The sequence below is a fragment of the Cricetulus griseus genome, chromosome 2, assembly GCF_003668045.3.
Source record: "Cricetulus griseus strain 17A/GY chromosome 2, alternate assembly CriGri-PICRH-1.0, whole genome shotgun sequence".
In the NCBI taxonomy this organism is placed as follows: domain Eukaryota; kingdom Metazoa; phylum Chordata; class Mammalia; order Rodentia; family Cricetidae; genus Cricetulus; species Cricetulus griseus.
In genome coordinates this window covers 180,890,472-180,911,749 of record NC_048595.1, presented here as the reverse complement: position 1 = coordinate 180,911,749, position 21,278 = coordinate 180,890,472, and the positions used below count along the sequence as shown (strand labels likewise).

Here is a 21,278-nt window from a genome sequence, read left to right as displayed (position 1 = left end):
GGAGAGAGATGTGTCAGCTCCGCATTGAGAGCAGGGAGGCCACAGCGCCTTGCTCAGCTGACTCTCCTGAGGGCTACAACTCTGGGAAAGGTCTGTCACGTTTGGCTGTCTTATCTGCTCCACTGTGCCCACATGGACTGCCCCTGCGTTTAGGCAAGGCATTTTATGGGCCAATTAGCCTGCATTTCTTCTTCTACTAAAATATTCATTGAACTAAAAATATTAATTATCTGGGCGTTGGTGGCACACACCTTTAATACCAGCACTCAGGAGGCAGAGGCAGGTGGATCTCTGTGAGTTCGAGACCAGCCTTGTCTACAAAGAGCTAGTTCCAGGACAGCCTCCAAAGCTACAGAGAAACCCTGTCTCAAAAATACCAAAAAAAAATAAATAAAATTAATTAATTTAAAATTGAAAAAAGAATCAAGTGTTGAAGTTTAAATATCCTCTTGTGTATAAAAAGTGCATTTTATATACACAGAGAATCAAAATAATCTAAGACCTGTAACTCCAACTCCCATTTTTTTTAAACCTCAGATTTATAGAATATGTAACATGTCGTGGAAGATTAAAAGTTTGAGGTAGAGCAGCAGTTTATGGGACTCTGAAACACTTCCTCATTCATAAAAATTTCTCATTCATAAAGATTTGGCTTTCAGACACTCTGAACAGTAATTTGAGAACTGATGGGCCATGAGTGCAAATCAAACAACCTTGATTCCAGCAGGGCATCTCAGTGTGCGGCTACTGACCCATACAGTTGTGTCCTCCATTGACCTGCATGTACTCAGGTGGGCAGATGCAAGTGTAATTTCCCAGGGTATTGTAGCAGGTTCCAGGTCCACATACGCCAGGATGGGTAAAACATTCATCAATGTCTGTAAGAGTCAAGGACATCCGTAAGTTAGGTTGGTTTTGTGACTTTATATGGTGTAGCTTACTGAGGAGAACACAGGTGTTTCCCCAATGCTGTGTTTATAAGATTCAGAAATAAAAAAATACCACCAAAGAATGTGTTTACATTTACATGCCACACAAGAACATACTTCTTCTTCTTCAAAAAAAAAAAAGATAAAAAGCTCCCAACCCTAAAAATATGACCTATAAAAAAATTGCCTCATGCCTGTACATATTTGGGGAAAATTCATGTTCTCCAAGAGGAATTTCTTTGAAGTCTGCTATTTCCTATGCTGTTTGAATTAAATTTTAACAGCAATTTTAAACTGAGTGTAGGCTAAGTGATCCTCCTTTCAAATTAGAAGTCCCCTCATAGGTTCTCAGTGCAGGGTAAATCACATTTCTTTCAGATGCATTTGGGTAATAAGTTCAAAGCTAAAGGCTGTAGTAGAATAATGTTTCATTCTTAGTGTTCAGTTTTAGAAATACCCCCTTGCCCCACCTCAAACACTGAAGTTATATTGTTACCCAGACTATTGGGCGGGGCTAGGGTGTCTCCCTACACCCAGAAACTGAAGCAAAAAAAAAAAAACCAAAAAAACAAAACAAAACAAAACAAAAACAAAACAGACAAGCAAGAATGGGCCTTGCCTCTAAATGCAAGAAGGTCTCCTAAAAATAAAATTATAACTGCATGTGATAAGGTGTGGGGAAGAATCCACACAACATTTCAATGTCTTTCTATTATATCCACTATTTACAAACTATCAACCAATATTGACTGACAGTCACATTTAAGTTTACCTGTTTCTACTTAAAATTATTGTCAATGTTTACATGTAACTAACTTCATATTCATGATTCCATTTTCAGGATTGTTTTTCATAAATCATTGCAAATTGAATTTATCACTATGCAAAGGGGCAACATTGCTATGGAGAGACATAAGTTATCAGCAGTCTCAACAGGCCCTTACTGTAGGATGCAGGGAGACAATGTGTTAGGGAATAACACCCGACCCCCTCACCTTCACAGATGCGGGTTTCCTCACTGAGGTAGTAGCCCTGTGGGCACTCACACTGGAAACTCCCAAACGTGTTGATACAGTTTCCACCCTGGCAGAGCCCTGGTAACTCCTGGCATTCATCAATGTCTACAAGAGGAGACAGTTCATTAACAACAAACATCACGAACAAAGGGTCAGTATTTTCAGCTTTCAAACACGACAGCATGTATGGGCCACAGACATCTGCGCACCTCAAGGAAGGCCCTTCAGTGCTGGTTTATTCTGACTGTGATTCTCTTGCCTTTGCTGCAGAACTGCTGTTTTCTGAGGAGAGTAGTGGAAGCAATCTGTGGGGAATTTGCTGGGGACAATGTAACACGGGTTTATCTGAATAACAACTGAATACCAGATGCAGGCCATGGATGGCTACTTCTCCTCGGTAAAATTGTTGCTCAGCATGTGTGTGAGACAGATTCCCTACCTGTGATTCTCCTCAGGAAGCCTGGTGGGCACTGTGTTCACACCATCTTTTGTAACTGATTCCCTCTAAACTAAGCCGTTTTCTTTATTAAAGTCTACATGACAACTAGTGAGGAACTGACCTTCTAAGATGATGGTGATGGGGTTTGGTCTAAAGCCTTCTCCTCCAGGACACAGGGTATAATATTCAGCTGGGAAAAAAGAAAAGGAAAACAAGAAGTTTGATTCTTGGATCCCAGTGGTTGAAACAACTGGCAAAGATTCAGCAACTGCCCAACTCAAATCCTCGGGGGGCGGGGGTTGTATTTTTCTTTGTGTCCTTTTAAATGCATTTACAGTAATGTATATCACATTTTACTTCCAAATATCATTACTTCATCAATGACATGCAGTGGGATAATAAACCATTTTTTTCTGGTTTTTATTTTAAAGAAAATACTTCCTTTTAAATAATTCACACCATAAATGTTTTGACAAGTAAATAAAAATGTCTGGAGTCCATGGTGCAAAGGTTTGGGTTCTGTGCATATCGGAACATGTGTTTCCATTTAAGGTGCTCCGTGACTGACTCCAAGGATGTACTCCACCTATGGACCTGAACTAACAACCTCCAAGAGCTGGGAATGGCCTTCATCTGTGATACCATGGACAATCAATGTTATGACGATTCAGATTGGATTGCGGGCAAAAATTATTTTTAGAGAAACACAATGAAAAAAATAGGAAGAAAGGAACTGAAATTCCTTTTCTACAAAACACTCTTGGCAGAGTTTAGCACAACTATTGACAATAGTCCAAAGTAACCCCTTTTCCTAGTCCCCAGTCCAAGAATACAACAGCAACTTATTTCTATCCTGGATTGTTCTGTTCCTCTTATTACAGCTCCATACTTACTGCTATTTACAGGGGGGCACGTCTCACAGGGGTTTCCCCAGGCCTTTCCCAGGGAGCAGCAGCAGGAGGAGCGACTGACGCCCACCCCGATCTCTGTATTGCAGGATAGACTCCCGTCTCCTCGAGGACCGAACTTCAGGTAACAGTTGCCCACGCGGTTGTCTGTGGAACAACAGAAGAGCTTATTGTGGTCCTAGCTATGGAGAGAACCCCCAAGGAGGGCATTTAAAGGACTAAGTTCAAGATTTTACACACTGATATGGAGGGTGCATCCTAACTCCGGGCACAATACAATCCCTCCCGTTTAAACTTTTCAAAACTGAGTCAAGCATCACAAATGATGACACAGGGCAGTCACTAGAAACCATAGACCATTTTCCATATGTTCATGAAATAAACATCACAGTGAGGCATTCCTTATTTGGGGGTCCTCTGGACATTTCAACTGAGGTGAATATAAGAAAACTGGGTATGATTAATCTGTGTCTTGAGTTTTTGAAGAAGTGGAAACATACCTAGGACAAGTTAACTAAGTTTGTAACATGTTATCAATCAATCTCATTCTGGTCTGCTCTTTCATCTGCATCCCCCCTAATGGCTTTCCTTCAATCTTCACAGCAACATTTGCAGATTTTCAAAAGGTTGTCAAACTAGATCTCTCTTGTGAAAGGTTCCATTGCCTGTAAAGGCTGCCTCACCTTGAACCATGGCTTTAAACAGTATTTTCTTTTTCCCTGGAGTGATCTCAAGCTCAGCATTCTCTCTTACCCTTCTTCTGAGTTCTAAACCTTTCTGTTTTTTTCTTTCTGGAGTATTAGTTATTTCCAAGGTAACACTTCCAGAAATTAAACTGGATATTCTTTGTTCCACATACAAATCGTCCTACATCTTGAGTCTTCAGGGTTTTTCGGTGGGTAGAAGTTTCTACTTTTCTCAGTTGTCCAGGATTGCTGCCATTGCTGATCCCCGACTCTCATTCCCTTTTCACACCAGTAATAACAAGGCTTGACAACTTTATCTTCAAAATGTATTTGGCAACTGACATCACTGATGCCTTCCCCGGTTAGTCTGAATTCCAGATATCACTACCATTTTTACCCTAGACTACTACAACGGTCTCCTAACTCATCTCTTAGCTTCAATCCTTGGCCCAAGGCCAGTCTGTTTTGGCCTTTGTAGCCAAAGTAATCCTTCAGAAGAAATGCTTTAGGCCAGGCCACCCCTAAGAGGTCCCATCCCAACCAGAGCATTTGGAAGTCTTTATGAGTCCACAAAGTACCTTTTGCTTTTGGCTGCTTCTCATTGTTATACTTTGATATTTTCATTTGTTTCTGATGCCAAATCTTGGGTGTAGAGAGCTAAGTCATGGTCCCTCCCTGGCTCACTTTGAATTCATTCAACATTCCTATCTTTTCCTCAACCCCTCTTTTTATCTTTATCCTCCATTCCTGTCTTCCTTTTCCTACTTGACCATTTAAATGCTCTTCTAGTAGTTTTTGCATGTGTTCTCATAAAACAGTTTTAATGTGCTAATTTAAAATTTAAGTAAATGACATTTCTGTCATGTAAAACACTGAGTTTTAGTGTCTAATCACACTTGCTTTGTGGACAAACTGTGTGTGATGTCCAAATGATTGTATTTCTAGTCTGTTTTAAGATGCAGCATAGGCTAGAATCTAATGTACAATCCTCCTACCTCAGCTTCCTGAGAGTTTGGATTGCATTAAAAAAAAAAAAAAAAAAAAAACCTCTGTACTGTGTGCTAAATCTGTGTTTCTAAATCTGTGTCTCTAAATCCGTGTTACCACAAGTAATGTAATGAACATCCTACATCTATGAAAGAGTAGGTATGTTAATATCTTTGGTATATAAAACCAGGATAGTAATTTATGGTTCACAGAGCTTATGAAGTAAAAAGCATTGCCTTATATTATCTACATCCAATGGATCCCTTTTAACATTTTAAAATGATTTTAATGGAGTTTACAGAAAATAAAATCTATCTATACTGAAAAAAACTATTGCTTATTTTAGTAAGGATTTAGTCACTGCTAACGTCTACCACCTCCTCTGTTGGTTTTGTGCTCAAAGTTGTCCTTCAAATTCAAACTTGGAATCATCTAGAGTGTTTCTTAAGTGAACAGACTGTTTTTCTTCAAATGAATTGTATCAAACACATATTATAGTTAATTCGTCAAGAGTATTCAAATATTCAGCTCTGTATGATTCTATTTGTTTCATTTATCTTTCACTTACCAACACAACCCACGCCAGTGGGGTTCAGCTGAAAGTCAGGTGGACAGTTACATTCATAGCGACCAGGTGTGTTCACACATAGGCCGTTGACACAGTTTATGGGATCTGCACACTCATCAATATCTATGAACATGTAAGAAGCCCATGTTAACATCTTTACTTCTACATACAAAGTGCTATTCCAAGGAACTGAGTGGATCTTTCCCCCAAGTTATTAGAGATTGCTGTGGAAGACTCAGTAAAATGAAAACAAAAGGTTCAGCATAAACCTAGAGTAGGTTCTGTAGTGGTAAGAATTTTATATTTTTATACATGTGTGTGTGTGTGTGTGTGTGTGTGTGTGTGTGCATATGTACATGGTCATGTGGTTGTGCATGCATGTGTGTGTATGTATGAGTGTGTGCATGTGTGAGCATATGTTCATGCATATGAGTGTGTGTGCATGTGTGAGCGTGTGTGTGTGTGTGTGTGTGTGTGTGTGTGTGTGTGTGTGTGTTTGTGTGTGTGCATGCATGTATGTATTTTTTGAGGGCGTAGGGGGTGACAATAGATTATACTTTATAGCCCTGACTGGCCTGAAATTCAGTATGTAGACCGGAAAGGAACTCATAGAAAATGACATTTTCAACAATACCATTTAATATCCTAATATATAATCAATAATCAAATGTTGCAATTCTGGGGAAGAAAAAAATGATCTGCAGAAGAACAATGAAGAATCCAATGAGAAGCTCCACAGGTTCAGAATTGCTATTCAGTGTGTGTAGAAGTTCACTGAGATATGTAGACTGCCAGTATGGTTAAATTTGGTGAGCAGATATTTTTTTTTTACTTGCAATGTTTGTTTATAATGAATTTTATTAAAAATTAAGAAAAATAAAAATATGTACAAATTCAAATATGTTAACACTCGTATATGAATACTTACTAGTTTTGTATTAAATAATGAAGTTGTTTATCTGAGCACAAATAAATTCCATAGTAGAAAGTAAATGCATCAGAAGTGTGCTTTTTTTTTTGAAACATGCACAGCCTAATGTTCAGGTAATCCAAGAAGATTTTGAGTTTATGTATTTAGCATAGACTACTAATGTCAAGCACTAAGAACACAGTTGGCCGTGGCTCACAGTACCTGTGCAGTTTCCTCCCGTCCTGTCCAGTTCATAGCCATCATCGCAGATGCAGTGAAACATCCCAGGCAAATTGTTACAGGTTCCAAAGACACAAATGTTTTGGAAGGAGCATTCATCAATATCTGAGGACATGGAAAATAGGGTCACCTCTCGTTTACAAAGATATTTAAAGTTTTTTTAATATGTAACAATGAATTTTTCCTAAATTCTAAGATATTTACAATCAGTAACATTTATTTCATTGTCTTTGTCTAGATGAACAGCTTGAATGGTAAGTAAGGCACACTTATCTATAGGATAAGATATAAAACAAGTCCTATTTTGGTTCAATGGATATCTTATGCTTTTCCCCGTTTCTGCAGTGCTAGGAATCGAACACAGAGTCTCCTGTATGCTAGGCTAGTGCTTTGCCACTGAGCTAACCCGAGAACCAAGGGTCTAATACTTTAACTGTTTTGGATTATAACAGGAAGTGCCAGCTTAGGCAGTATAGTAGAATACAAAAATCAAATGCAAACCCATGAAATTAAAAAAAAAAAGTAAGATTTTACCTAATTCGTGTAAACAGTACAGTTTGTAAATGGCAAACTGAAATACGACATAACACTAAATATTAAATATAGTGGTTAAAAAGTCTTTCATACTTAATTTTAGTTTATTTTACAATCTGACCTATTACCACAGAATCATTTATAAACATGTATAGAATACTGTTCCTTATACCATGAAATAACACAGCCTCACTATGTCTATGTATTCTGTTAAAATATAGCTATCAGCAGAGCTGGAGAGGTGGCTCAGCGTACGGCTCTGCCAGAGGACCTGAGTTTGGTTCCTAGCCGTCATATTCAGTGACTCACAACCATTTGTAAATCCAGCTCTGGGGACCTGATACCCTCTTCTGGGTTCCACAGGCATTCACACTCATATCACTCTACTCCACAACACACTATCTGTGTAATCAAAGATAAACTCTTAAAAAAGATATTTCTACTAAAACCAGAGACTTGGGTTATAAAACTTTCATGGGGCTGCAGCTAAGGGGCAGCAGCTATGTAGTTATCACACTTGACATGTGAAAACAAGGCACAAAGACAGAGTAGAGGCACAGTTGGAGAAATAATTTGCACCCACATAAAAAGAGGGTGGATATTTTAATATATAAATTGTCCGTTACTGTCAGCATACACCCCACCTGTAATGTTTAGGTTAGACTAGGAAAGTCATTCTCTTTTAAGGAAACAATTCTCTGAAAATGATTTTTTTCAAATGTAACATTTATTGTGTGTGTGTGTGTGTGTGTGTGTGTGTGTGTGTGTGTGTGTGTGTGTGTGTAAATGTATACGTGCACATTATTGCTTGCTCGTGGAGGTGAGAGGGCAATCTGTAGAAATCAGTCCTTTTCTTCCACCATGTGGATCCCAAGGCTGGACCGCATGACATCAGGCTTGGTGGCAGCACGTTTTCTTTCTGAGCCACTTTTCAGGTTCCATAGAGAAGTAATTTCAAACCACTATCTTGAAACAGTTGTACCTTAAATTTAAAAGGGTCTCCTGGCCATTTAAAATAGTTACACTAATTTTTTTTTAACTATCTCAGGTTTAAGGTGCTGTCCAAATTGTGTTCAATGTTCAGCTAATATTCTTGCCCTTTATTGGGACAAGAGAGCTATCCTCTTAAGAGAGACAGAGCAAAGATTTCTTCATGTAGGTTGCAATTAAACTGCCGTCAGTCTACGAGTGGAGAGAGAATGGCAACATCTTTCTGGACACATATTTCACTCTTTAATGAACTTTACCAAAATTACTCCATTTATCCTAATGCAGTAGCTTTGTAAGACAGGGTAAAACACTGTGAAAACACTGCCTTTATGTTATCGGTACTCAACAATTTAAACAATATAGAACACATTGCTAACAGACTGAAAAAGAATGTCATCTTCCCCTAGGACCTCCATCTACCACCATGCACAGATGCAACCCATACTGCTGAGTGGTTACTCAGACCTTACTGTCTCTCAGGCATAATTTCTCTCTTAGAATCTACTTTCTGATGGTGGGGTGGGGTGAGGTTTGCCTTTGAGTCCCCATAGACAATTTGCTTGTGTGTCATTGCTGGTACTTGTCATTTCTTTCACACTATGGTGGGGAAAGGGCCTGAAATTTGTTTCATTTTATTGTCTTTGCCCCACAGTTAGCTTGAGTGAGGAGAGGAGAAGGAAGAGAAGCAGCCAGAGTTGAAGTTGAGAGGGTTGCCTTTTGTTGAAAAATTTTTCTAGGGTTCCTATGAACGGCAAATTTTGCTGAAGTTTCATGATCTCACAACAAAACTAAATTCTTTTCATCCTTCAATCGTGTTTTATTTCCTATAGCATCTTGATGGTCCAAACTACATGTAATGTGAATTGAATCTCTAACTTGAGAGAAATTCCATTTTTTCCCTTGGACAGTTAGCATACTGGACACAAAGCCCGGTTTTTAGGAGATAGTGTATTTTTTTCCCCTTTCCTCTCAAGCAGAGGTGAACAAGTCCTTGATGGACTTAGGAGGCTTCTAGTCTCAGACATACACACCACAGACTCCAACACGAAAGGAAATGCCAGAAACAAGCTGCTTTGACTTTACTGAGCACAATAAATATAGATGGCTGAGGTAGGCAACAGATCACCAATTAGAAACAAAAGACGTGTGTCACATGTCATTTATTTAGTGACACAAAAGTAAAAAAAGGAAATGGCTTTAAAAAGGAAAGAAAGAAAGGAAGGAAGGAAGGAAGGAAGGAAGGAAGGAAGGAAGGAAGGAAGGAAAAAGAAAGGAATAAGCCAAACTTCCAACTATTGGATCCTAGCCAGAAATATTTCATAAGAGATGAAAGCCAGCCTTCCTCATTATTCATTCCACAAAATAATCCATGCTTAAACGAGTGGCTTTTATAAGTGCTGTATACACTGTGTATTCTGCTTCCAGGGGGAGCCTGTTCCAGCCCTTTTTGTGGCTTCATTTGCTGTAGCTGATCCAACTTGAAAATGAGTTGGAAGCCTGGCGACCCACCTTGGCAGGACCTGCTGTCTGAGGCTGGGGTGAAACCCATCTCGCACTCGCAGCGGTAAGCTCCCGGGACATTCAGGCACTGGCCGTTTTCACAAAGGTTTATGTTTTCCGCACACTCATCAACATCTGCAGAATAAAAAAGACATCTCCGTTAAGTTCCAGGTCTCACGACACACTCATTTCCTTGCTCGAGAATGAAATCAGTAGCTGGTGTTGGTGTTCGTTAGTATGAAGCAACAGTCAACCCATTCGCTAGAGTTAGGGTCCAGGGCCTGAGGTCAAAGCTCTCTAACATACACCCTAACACCCAGCTATAATATTGACTGATGGGGTTTCTCTCAGTTCTCCTTAATACCCACTGATTAGTCAGTATTAAAAGCAGTGTTAATAGATAGGACCGAGAGCTCTGGAATCACATTTATTCATTTGAAAGCAGAGTAATACACTTCCCAGTTTCCTTAGCTGAATCACCTATTGCTAAAGTCTCATCAAAATGGCACAGACAGACACTTTTCAAAGACCTTCAAGATGATCTACTTAATTCTATGAAGCAGGAAAGGGGAGGAGGGCAGATGCCAGCATGTCCTGAGCCATGTGGCGTGGCAGTTACCAGGCTGCAGTTTTCATTGACTTCACTAGAAAGACCAGGGCTGAGAGCAGTCAAGAGAGCTGCCAGGATCCCACTGAGCCCCATTCTGACTGCAGATGTGTTTGCCCCCAGCACCATTCTTTCTCTGACATTACAGCACACACAAAGTCCAGAAAATGCTCTAAAGAGAGGGTGTGCCAAACAGACAGGCTTCCTTAAAGAGGTGCCGGAAACAGATATGTCTGCACTTTGTGTGCCTGTACTTCATGTGAATAATTACAGGATTAGTCTTAACAATTGGGAGTTTAAAGTGTGAGTGAACATCTGCTGAGAGACACCTTGCTTGTAAAGTGAAAAGTAATTTTCTTGCCCAAAAGGATGATGTAGTCTCCAATATGGGTGTAAATGAAACCGCGGTTCATCCCATGTGTGGCAGGAGTGATATGGCAACCCGTGTGTACTGACTCTTAGGTGGTGGTTCTTAAGTCCCTTGCTTCTGTTATTCTGATTAATCCTTTCAAAACTGGAAGAAAAGCTAGTAAAACTCTGAGGAGGATAGTAAGCAGCCTTGATGGTATGACTTAGAAAGAGACATTGAGCATCCCATCTTCCAGAACTCAGAAGTTCCCCCAGATCATCCACATAGTGATAAGAAAATGCTGCTATGGTTGCTATGCTTATTTCAAAATGAGAAGACCCAATGCCACCCAGGCTGCTCATGTACATAGGTTTACAGCAGAGCAAGCAGCATAGATATTGCAAACTCAGTGCCCTTATCCAAAGCCTGCGATTTCTGATCAGTACCTTATAAAGTAGTAAGAAGTAACAATAGTCATTAACAGTACGGGAAATGATATATGACATTACTTTAAAGCATCCAATACTCTGGAAGCTTTTCTAGGCTTCTGTGTTTAGTGATGAAAAAGGCATGTGCTATCTCATTCATAGGTCAAACAGAAGCACTGACACAGTTACTTCAGTCATCTTCATAGTTTTCTGGAAATGAGGAAAGCACATTAGGTATCCTGAGACGGACATAACTGAGCACTCCTCAGGTCTGTCACTCACCTGAGCAAGTAAAGCCGTCTCCGGTGAAACCCTCCGAGCAGGCGCAGCGGTATGAACCTGGGGTGTTGACACACTGAGCATTTATGCTGCACTGGTGGGTTCCATTGGAGCATTCGTCCAGATCTGTGTGACAAGTGAGCACAACAAAGAAGACAGGTGATGAAGATGGGACATTCTAACGCACAGGGAGGTTTTGACTTGTCAAAATTATGAGGACATTATTCTGTGTCCCTAAGGTTTTAAGTACATAATCCAAAATGTTCATGTCATTAACTGTGGCCCCAGCTACCAATTCAAGAATGGTGTGATATCTTCATGAATCATGTAAAGGAAAACTGGAATCAGATTTCACTGTGATCTCTACCCATGGTGGCTTTTCAGCACAGAGTTCTAAATTTATTTTCTAAGGAGGGAGAGGTGTGGTTCTTGATCTCATGGAATTAACAGCCTGTGGAGAAGTATGGATGTTAAACACAGAGAAGAAGAGAATTACGTATTTCTCTATGGACCAGGAAGAAGGTTACAGATAAAACCCTATTAGGAAGACCTCATCGAATAGGTAACTTTTAATCAACTTCCTCTTCCCAGTACGAAGAAGCATAACTTCACAGAGTGGAAGGAGAGATGGGTGTTTCTCACAGAGAGCTACACAGACAGGGTCACTAAAGAGGAGAAGAGCATGTTGTGACATTAATGGCAGGTGACACCACGGCAAAGCACAACACAGGGGTCAGGGAAGCGGAAAACGAAATTAGAAAATGCTACAGGGATTCTGAGGCTAACTCTGGGGTTTCTCCTAAGTTTAAAGAGGTGAATGTCAACTGTGAAAAGGGGCTGAAGATTTCCTGTTCCTATTATTGAAGAATACACTGCAGGAGGATCAGGGAGTGGATATGGGGGAAGGAGGGGGAGAGGGAAATGGGGAGAGAGGGGGAAAGGAAGAAGGAGAAGAGAGGAGGGTAACATTGAGAGGGAAGGGGAGAGGAGGAAGAGAGGGGACAGAAGGGAGGGAAAGGGAATGAATGGCTGAGCAGGGGATGAAGATGGAGTACTGGGGACTGAACCCTGTAGTCTCATCATGGGGCAGGCAGCCTTGTGATAGCTGGCCAGACTGAGAGATGGACATGAGGCACATAAAATGGAAATCAAAAGAACAGTAGGTAGGCACATGGGGCAAGAAAAACGGGAATGAGGACAGGCCTGCCTATAAGGGCATGAGATTAACGCTAGTGGGCGTGGCTGGCCTGGAAAGAGGCTTACAGTCGACCTGGAGAAGCTGCCACAGGGTGTTACACAGCAATGTCATTTGGAAACTATGATGATACATATTCTGTAATTGGCTTTAAATATGTGACAAGTAGGAAACATTTGACTGGACAGGAAAGCTTTACTCAAATTATTTTACATTATTGGTAAGAGCTATTAAAGTTTTTTTTTTATTTAATCTTTACTATAAGCTTTTACTGAGAAGTCATCATGGGGCCCTCAGATGGCTTTTTTCTTCTTCTATTTTAATTGACCTGTGTAATTCCTACCAGCTGGATATATTCTTTATTGTTACAGCATGGACATATTAAACAGTTTTATGAATGACACCCAGAGTATAATCCAGTCCCCTGCCTCATTCAGGGCTCTACAATATATTAGGCTTTGGCTCAATGGTTATGGAACTCAGGGAAAAAGATTTCCCTAGTCTACTTTTTTCAAGGTAGACATCTTGGAATTGAAGGAAATGCTTAGCTTTGCCTGCAAGGACAATTCTAGTCCTAAGAACTGTCCATTGACTCCCATCTTAAGGCCATTTGAAAAACCCCTTTGTTTCCTCCATTTATTTCACTGTCTTTCAAATCACACTGATTACACTATGAAAAGACTGGGAAAACACATTAGCCGTTTTTCATGTTACAGCTGTTTAGATCACTGGCTGCACATCAAATAATCTTTTTTTTTTTTTTTTAACTGAGCAACATGCATGAAAAGGCAGATGCCAAAGCATCCTGTTGTAATTTGACCATTTATATTAAAGCTAAGGAAACACTCAGGCAGGAATTATCCCTGCAACCAAAGACAGCTTTGATTTATGAGAGAATAAATAAAAAGTGAAGAGGACGTTCCTGCCAGACAATGTTGGTTAACACGTGTGCAAGGGAGAGCCACAAAGAGTGGCTGGCCCTCTGAGAAGGGTCTTTCTGTTTGCAAACTCACCGATACATTTGATGCCATTTCCTACCCAGCCTTCTCTGCAGCTGCATCTGAAGCTTCCAGGGACATTCAGACATGAGGCATGCATGTCACAGTTGTGGGCGCCAATTTCACACTCATCCACATCTGAGAAACCAGTTAAAGAGGAAAAGATAAAGCATGAGCTAGTGAAGTCTACTTCCAGGTGGGTTTCTGAAAAGACAACAGTTTAGGATAGACATGGGGATTGCAGAGAGAAAATGCCGGCACTGCCTTTGTCTTTAATTTGTTTTTTGCTCCAGTAAGATGTGAAACTTCATGATCATGACCAAACAATCCCTGCTCCACAAGAACTTGCTGGCCACTTCCTGCTGGAATGAGAAAGAGCAGCTGTTGTCCCCTGCGGATATGAGTGGCAGCCCCCACATGTTGCAAAGGCTCAGACAAAACTCCGTGGGAAGGATATGGAGAAATGCATTTCAAGAGAGATTTTTGGGAAAGACTGTGCTGTTCCTTCCTATTAATACTTATCACATATTTTTCCATGAAGATAAGGATGAGCCTAACATAAAAAAATGCATCCTTCATTGTGAACGTCAATCCCCCAATGTAGTTCAGGAGTAAAAATATTTAGAGTTTTTGTAAACTGTCACTTATGTGTGCACTGTTTTCTTTCTTATCTGAGAACATGTGAAGAATGTTCTCCTCAGATATTACCTTAAAGGGGACCAATGCATACCAGCATGTGTTTGTGTTCACAAATACTATACATAAACACATACATATGGTCTATTCAGGTATATACAGTCATGTGCACCCTAATGGCATTTTGTTCAATGGCAAACCATGTATGTGACAATGGTCCATAAGCTTATAATGCCTAGACACGCAGCTGTGCTGAAATAAGTATGCCTTATGATGTTAACATGCTGATGAATTTGTCGATGGACACATTCTTGTGATCTATCTCCACGGTAAGGCAATACACAGCTTGTGAATGCGTGTATACATAATATACACATTTGTACTATGTACAACTATGATGATTTGGTGTCCCAGAACTTTCTAGAATATGCATCATATCCATTCTGGCAGTTCACTAACTACCAGCTGCCATGGCTGAACTGATACTGTGCACACACTACTGGCTCCTAATCCCTTTATGCCCTCATCCCTCATCATCTACCTTTTCCTGGATGGTTGGCTAAAGCGTGCCCTGCAGCCTGAGCTCCTCACTGCTGCCTTGAGCAAAATGCCATGCAGGGAGCTTAAAGTGAACATGCAGGAAACAACTAGCCAGACCTTTATGACATGACGTTTCCTAGTCCTATCTGAATGCAAAGGGATAAAACTAAATAGTAAAAAGAGGAGACAGTATATAGAGTGCATGGGGTGAGGAAGAGCCATGAAGGGGGGAAAAAGGGGAGAGAGGTAATGGGAGAGAGAGAGAGAGTGAGAGAGAGAGAGAGAGAGAGAGAGAGAGTAAAGGGAAGAAACCACGGGAGAAAGGCAGTAAAAACCTAAATAGAACCTAAGAATGTATTATCAGTTTAACATTGCCAATCAAATGAAAACTTCGATCCTTTTAGCCAGTGGTTGCCAAACTTTGGGCTGCAACCCCTTTGGGGGTAGAACAGCCCTTTCACAGGGTTCCCCTAAGGCCACTGGAAAATACTGCTATTTACATTACAATTCATAATAGTAGCAAAATTACAGTTATGAAGTAGCAACAAAAATGTTATGGTCAGGACTGTATTAAAGGGTTGCAGCATTAGGAAGGTTGGAGAACCACTGCTTTGATGTTCCTTCTTTACATGGGCCCTCCATTTGGGCTGCAATCATGCTGAGTAACGGAATGATCCACCAGAAGCAGGGCAGACTTGACCCACTCCTTCCTACTGGGTAGCTCAGGTAGTATGCACCTCAGAGATGACGTATGGCTCAGCTGAGAGTCAGTTGCTCATCACATGGCCATCACAGCCTGGTTGACTGGGATGCATGGGTCTGAGGATGTTGAATGGTGAAATGACATGAACTTTAGAAACCAGTGAGACAGAAGTCTAGCCAACATGAGGTTGAATCCTACCTGTGCATCCCGTTGTCCCCTTCTTCACCGAATAGCCCAGCTGACAGTGGCAAATGAAAGAGCCCTTCGTGTTCTCACACTCTCCAAACATGCAGATGTTGGGATTCAGGTCACACTCATTCACATCTGGAAAATGCATTTTCTGGTTACTGCTGTTCATCGCAGTAATTCAAAAGCCACCTTTTAAACTGAATCACACAGTACTGGCAGAAACAGATACAATTCAAAATAACAGTCCCCTTGAAAGACTTGTTTAGCAGGCAAGTACCTACTTGCCTTTAAGGGTTTCTGAAATAATTCTCCTTTTTCAGATTTTACAGTTCTGGAAAAATGGTGCAGATTTTCAAAGTAACAGTGAAAGAAGGCTTCTTTCCATGTGTATGTGCATTTGCACATGTATGGAGCTCTCATTTGCTGGGGAAAAAGTGCTGTGGCATGCTGTCTTCTGGGCACAACACGGCTATCACATGCATGAATTCACAGCAGCTGTGGTCACTTGTAAATGATCAACCAAACTAAAACTGGAACACAGCTGTGGTAGGTGATTTCAAGGACCCAGCCCCTATTGAAGCTACCCGTCGTCAGCAGATTGATAATTGCTGAGGGAGGACCATAGTTTTTGAGGAGGATGTGGTACTGGTAGGGTTCCTAAGCTTCAGTGGATGGCCCCACACCCATGTACATAAAGGCAGCATTAACTGGACTCAGTGGGTTATAAAAACACAAGCACGAAGTTGGGAGGGAGACATGTTTGAGGAGATATGGGAAGGCAGGGAGATGGAGGAAGATACGATATTTCACTCTGTAGGACAGTCTCAATAATAAAGTAAAGAATTATCATTTGTGTACCATAAGAATTTCAAGTCTCTAAAGAAAGAAATTAAAGAAGATACCAGAAAATGGAAAGATCTCCCATGCTCTTGGATAGGCAGGATCAACATAGTAAAAATGGGAATCTTGCCAAAAGCAATCTACAGATTCAATGCAATCCCCATCAAAATCCCAACCCAATTCTTCACAGACCTTGAAAGAACAATTCTCAACTTTATATGGAGAAACAAAAGACCCAGGATAGCCAAAACATCCTATACAATAAAGGAACTTCAGGATGCATCACCATCCCTGACTTCAAGCTCTATTATAGAGCTATAGTCCTGAAAACAGCTTGGTATTGGCACAAACATAGACAGGTAGACCAATGGAATAGAATTGAAAACCCTGATATTACCCCACACACCTATGAACATCTGATTTTTGACAAACAATCCAAATTTATACGATGGAACAAAGAGAACATCTTCAACAAATGGTGCCGGCATAACTGGTTGCAGACATGTAGAAGACTGCAGTTAGACCCAAGCCTATCGCCTTGCACAAAACTTAAGTCAAAATGGATCAAAGATCTCAACATAAACGCAGCTACACTGAACCTATTAGAAGACAAAGTGGGAAATACCCTTGAATTAATCGGTACAGGAGATCGCCTCCTGAACATAACACCAGTAGCACAGACACTGAGGTCAACAATTGATAAATGGGACCTCCTGAAACTGAGAAGCTTCTGTAAGGCAAAGGACACAGTCAGCAAGACAAAACGGCAGCCCACAGACTGGGAAAAGATATTCACCAACCCCACATCTGACAGAGGGCTGATCTCCAAAATATACAAAGAACTCAAGAAACTAATCCCCCAAACACCAAACAATCCAATTAAAAAGTGGAGTACAGAACTAAATAGACAATTCTCAATAGAGGACTCTAAAATGGCTGAAAGACACATGAGAAAGTGTTCAACATCCTTAGTCATCAGGGAAATGCAAATCAAAACAACTCTGAGATACCATCTTACTCCTGTCAGAATGGCTAAAATCAAAAATACCAATGACAGTTTATGCTGGAGAGGATGTGGAGAAAGAGGAACACTCCTCCACTGCTGGTGGGAGTGCCAACTTGTATAGCCACTTTGGAAATCAGTATGGCGACTCCTCAAGAAAATGGGAATGAGTCTACCACAAGATCCAGCAATTCCACTCCTAGGCATATACCCAAAAGAAGCACATTCATATAACAAAGACATATGTTCAACCATGTTCATAGCAGCATTATTTGTAATAGCCAGAAACTGGAAGCAGCCTAGATGTCCCTCAACTGAAGAATGGATAGAGAAATTGTGGTACATTTACACAATGGAGTACTACTCAGCAGAAAAAAACAATGGAATCTTGAAATTTGCAGCAAAATGGATGGAACTCGAAGAAACCATTCTGAGCGAGGTAACCCAATCACAAAAAGACAAATATGATATGTACTCACTCATATGTGGACCTGCTTTATGATTCATAGTAGTGACCATGCTTTATCAGAGCTGTTTTTAAAGATGTTGCTCACAATGGTTTCCTCCCAGATGATGACTGAGAAGCTAATTTAAAAAAAAATAGTGCCAAGTACCACAAGAGTAACAGAACTGTGCTATTTTCCTGGATTTTGTTTCTTACTTTGTTGTTGTTGTTTTGTTTTTTGTTTTTGTTTTTGCTTTTAAATGGAGTGTGCTGGATGTCTCTATAATTTTGTTCTAATGACTGCAGAACCTGAAAATCTGTTGCTGCTATTGATGCATAACATATTGCCATTATTGCTCTCTCTCTCTCTCTCTCTCTCTCTCTCTCTCTCTCTCTCTATATATATATATATATATATATATATATATATATATTAATTGAAACTCAAATATGTGATGAATCCAAGGTGTTTCAGTGAGTGCTCACCTGTGCATGCAAATTTGATTTCATCTTTAGTAAAGTTATATGCTTGCCAAAAAAAAAAAATAAGTGACACACTGGAAGACAAATGTCACACAATTTCAATTGTATGTGTAACCTAGAAATGATGAACTTATGGGAACAGAGAGCAGAATTGTGGCTATAGGCTTCTATGTGGGTCTTTTAAAAATGGGGAAACGATTGGTTTAAGGATATAAAACTGCAGTTGGACAAGAGGCATGGACTCTCTGAAGTCTTGAGGTCTACTGAGAGCATGATAAATATGGTTGATAACAATATGCTATATTTTAAAAGTTGTGAGATAGTATACTTTAAGTGTTCTCAAAACAAAAATGATGAATATGTGTGATATAACATGTTAATTGGCTTAATTTAGCCATGCCATTGTGAACATACTGTATTGTGTGTCATAATTGTGCATGCCTTTATTTATGAGCTAAATAAATGAATGAAAAAAAGAAAAAGAGAATTATCATTTGTTACCAATACCCACCGATGCACGTTTTCATGTCCATTGAAGCCATGAAGCCATCGTAACAGAGGCAGCGATACTCCCCAGGAATGTTGGTACACTGGCCACCATCACAGACATCGGGATTGTTTTCACACTCGTCAATATCTGGTGACACAAAGTCAATGCCCAGTGAAAGCAAGCATGTCTTTCCTTGGTGCCAAATAAATTTCTTCCATTCAACTCTACTCGACAAAGTCTGGAGCCACATTTGCAATAGAATAATCATAGCATGCATATATTTCTTTTTTAATCTGTTCTGTACCTGCACACGATCTCCCATCTGGCATTAGGGCATACCCCTCACTGCAGCTGCATTCATAGCTTCCTTCTGAATTGGTGCACTGGGTGTCACAGCCGCCATTCATGATCATACATTCATCGATATCTGTGCAGACATTGTGAGCACATTAGACGCCAAGTCTACATCCATGCAAAAGAATGGTTACTGCATCTTACTTTTAAACAGATAATACTTGACTAGCTTTGGATATGTCTTCATACTATTTGCACTGATGTAAGATTATAGCATTAACTTTCCTTCATCGTTTTCACTTCCTTTTATATAGCATTATATTTAGTCCACCCTCTGAGGAGGAAAGAACCCAGATATGATAAGAACAGTGAGTTTTCTGCAAAATCAACAAACCGTCTGGCCCCTGTTTGCATTTATTTATAGTACAAAGTACTCCCATAGACTTTAGGGTAAACATATTTGGTACCAAAATTTGATGATCTGAGAGATGGGAAATGCAGACCTGTGTGGCCCATTCTCACCTGTACAGCCCTGGCGGTCTGGCGTGGCCTGGTATCCAGGATTGCAAGAGCACTGGTAGGTTCCAATCATGTTCACACATTTGCCATTTCTACAGAGATTGTCGCTCAAGGAGCACTCATTAATATCTATAAAAGACAAACAGAATTATGCTTTATGACAGAGAAAAATTAGAAGAGCCTTTAAGGGCGGGCTTCACCAAAGAGAGTAGGAAACAGGACAATCGGGATGTTTGGTAAAGATGTTGGTCTCTAGTCACTAATTTCTGACACCAGAACTTTCTGTCATGTTGGAAGCATTGCTTTCTTTGTCCATAGCTTCCAAAATAGAACTGCATGTTCTACTAGCCCTTGAAATGTGTTTTAACAGAACTGAGTAATTTTTAATGTTATTGTAATTTTAATTACAATTACATAGCCACATGCAGCTAGTCATTGCCATTACAGAGTGCGCGGACATAGCGTATGCCATAAATGAATCTTATTATTGCTTATTTTATGGGTTTAGACTGGCATGTCCACATGGTCTTCAAAAGCCATTCAGGTGTCACCTATAGAATCTGAACTATCCTGAAGATGTTGGTTCCAGAGAATAGTTTTGACAGCTAAGACACTCACATTTTTGTGTTTGTCAGGCTGTTTATGTGCCTGGTTATGCGAATCTTTAGCTCACAACTATTAGTTTAAAACAACCTGGCCCTTACAAGATGCAAAATGCTCATTAGAAGGTGTTAGACACAGTGACCATTGGCTATAAGGAGAAATTATTTCAGAATCACACAATTACCTAGGAGATTTTGCTACATAAATTTATGGTTATAGTCAATGAGTGCACATATTATAAAACATTCATATTTTTATGAATTTATATAAATTGCCCTTTTGAGGGGCAGTTTTTTAGCTGTAAGGTTGATGATCTCTAAGCTATAACAACTAGACACAAGAACAGGTTCCTGCATCACTGCATTGCATATGTCCAGCCACTCATGAATTCTTTAATCCCCAGGGTAAAGTCACCGTTTTCACTACTATCAAAATAAAAATACTTAAAAGTTTAAATTCATCCTACTGGAAAATGTCTGTTTAATGTTTTATTCAATGTTCATTTCATGTACCAACACAGAAATCTATCTGGCTCATAAATACATGTATGCACTTTGGTGAGCTGTGCTCAAATGGTTCTGAGGAAGAGTTCTCCCCAGGAAGGTGCTTCCTAGCTAAGTCAGTGCTAGACAGCATGTGTACTAGAACATGGTAAACCCTCTGTGGATTTACAAGGCCCTCACTGGAATGGACAAATGCCCGTAGCACTCTACTGTCACCTCTGCCATCTTGCTGAACTTGGTGTTAGCAGAAGACCTTTGTTGACAGAAGACCTTGAGACATGAGGTATCAAGGGAGTGCTCATGATCTTCTGTGGGTTGTGTGGACTCTGGGTGAGGTGTGGACTACTCAGACTGATCAGGGGGATAGGTGTGTGGACAGAACATGGAATGAGTATGTGCGGAGAACAATAGCCAGGAGGTGTTCTGGGCATCCTACTCGACATGCTACATGGACAATGGAACCTATG

At 40.2% G+C, this 21,278-nt stretch overlaps 1 protein-coding gene across 2 annotated transcripts in view; it reads right to left on the bottom strand.

Moving 5' to 3' along the window:
* The window catches only part of Fbn2 (fibrillin 2), a 204,779-nt gene that overhangs the window by 48,518 nt on the left and 134,983 nt on the right, over positions 1 to 21,278 (bottom strand). For both annotated transcript variants that reach the window (XM_027400938.2, XM_035439034.1), the window contains exons 28-40: positions 19,709 to 19,834; positions 19,197 to 19,319; positions 18,914 to 19,039; positions 15,641 to 15,766; positions 13,579 to 13,701; positions 11,374 to 11,496; positions 9,717 to 9,842; positions 6,666 to 6,788; positions 5,534 to 5,656; positions 3,278 to 3,439; positions 2,506 to 2,574; positions 1,925 to 2,050; positions 753 to 878 (exon numbers count right to left, since the gene is read on the bottom strand). In XM_027400938.2, coding sequence (XP_027256739.1) covers positions 753 to 878; positions 1,925 to 2,050; positions 2,506 to 2,574; positions 3,278 to 3,439; positions 5,534 to 5,656; positions 6,666 to 6,788; positions 9,717 to 9,842; positions 11,374 to 11,496; positions 13,579 to 13,701; positions 15,641 to 15,766; positions 18,914 to 19,039; positions 19,197 to 19,319; positions 19,709 to 19,834 — 1,602 coding nt within the window. The remainder of the gene's footprint in view (positions 1 to 752; positions 879 to 1,924; positions 2,051 to 2,505; positions 2,575 to 3,277; positions 3,440 to 5,533; positions 5,657 to 6,665; positions 6,789 to 9,716; positions 9,843 to 11,373; positions 11,497 to 13,578; positions 13,702 to 15,640; positions 15,767 to 18,913; positions 19,040 to 19,196; positions 19,320 to 19,708; positions 19,835 to 21,278) is intronic.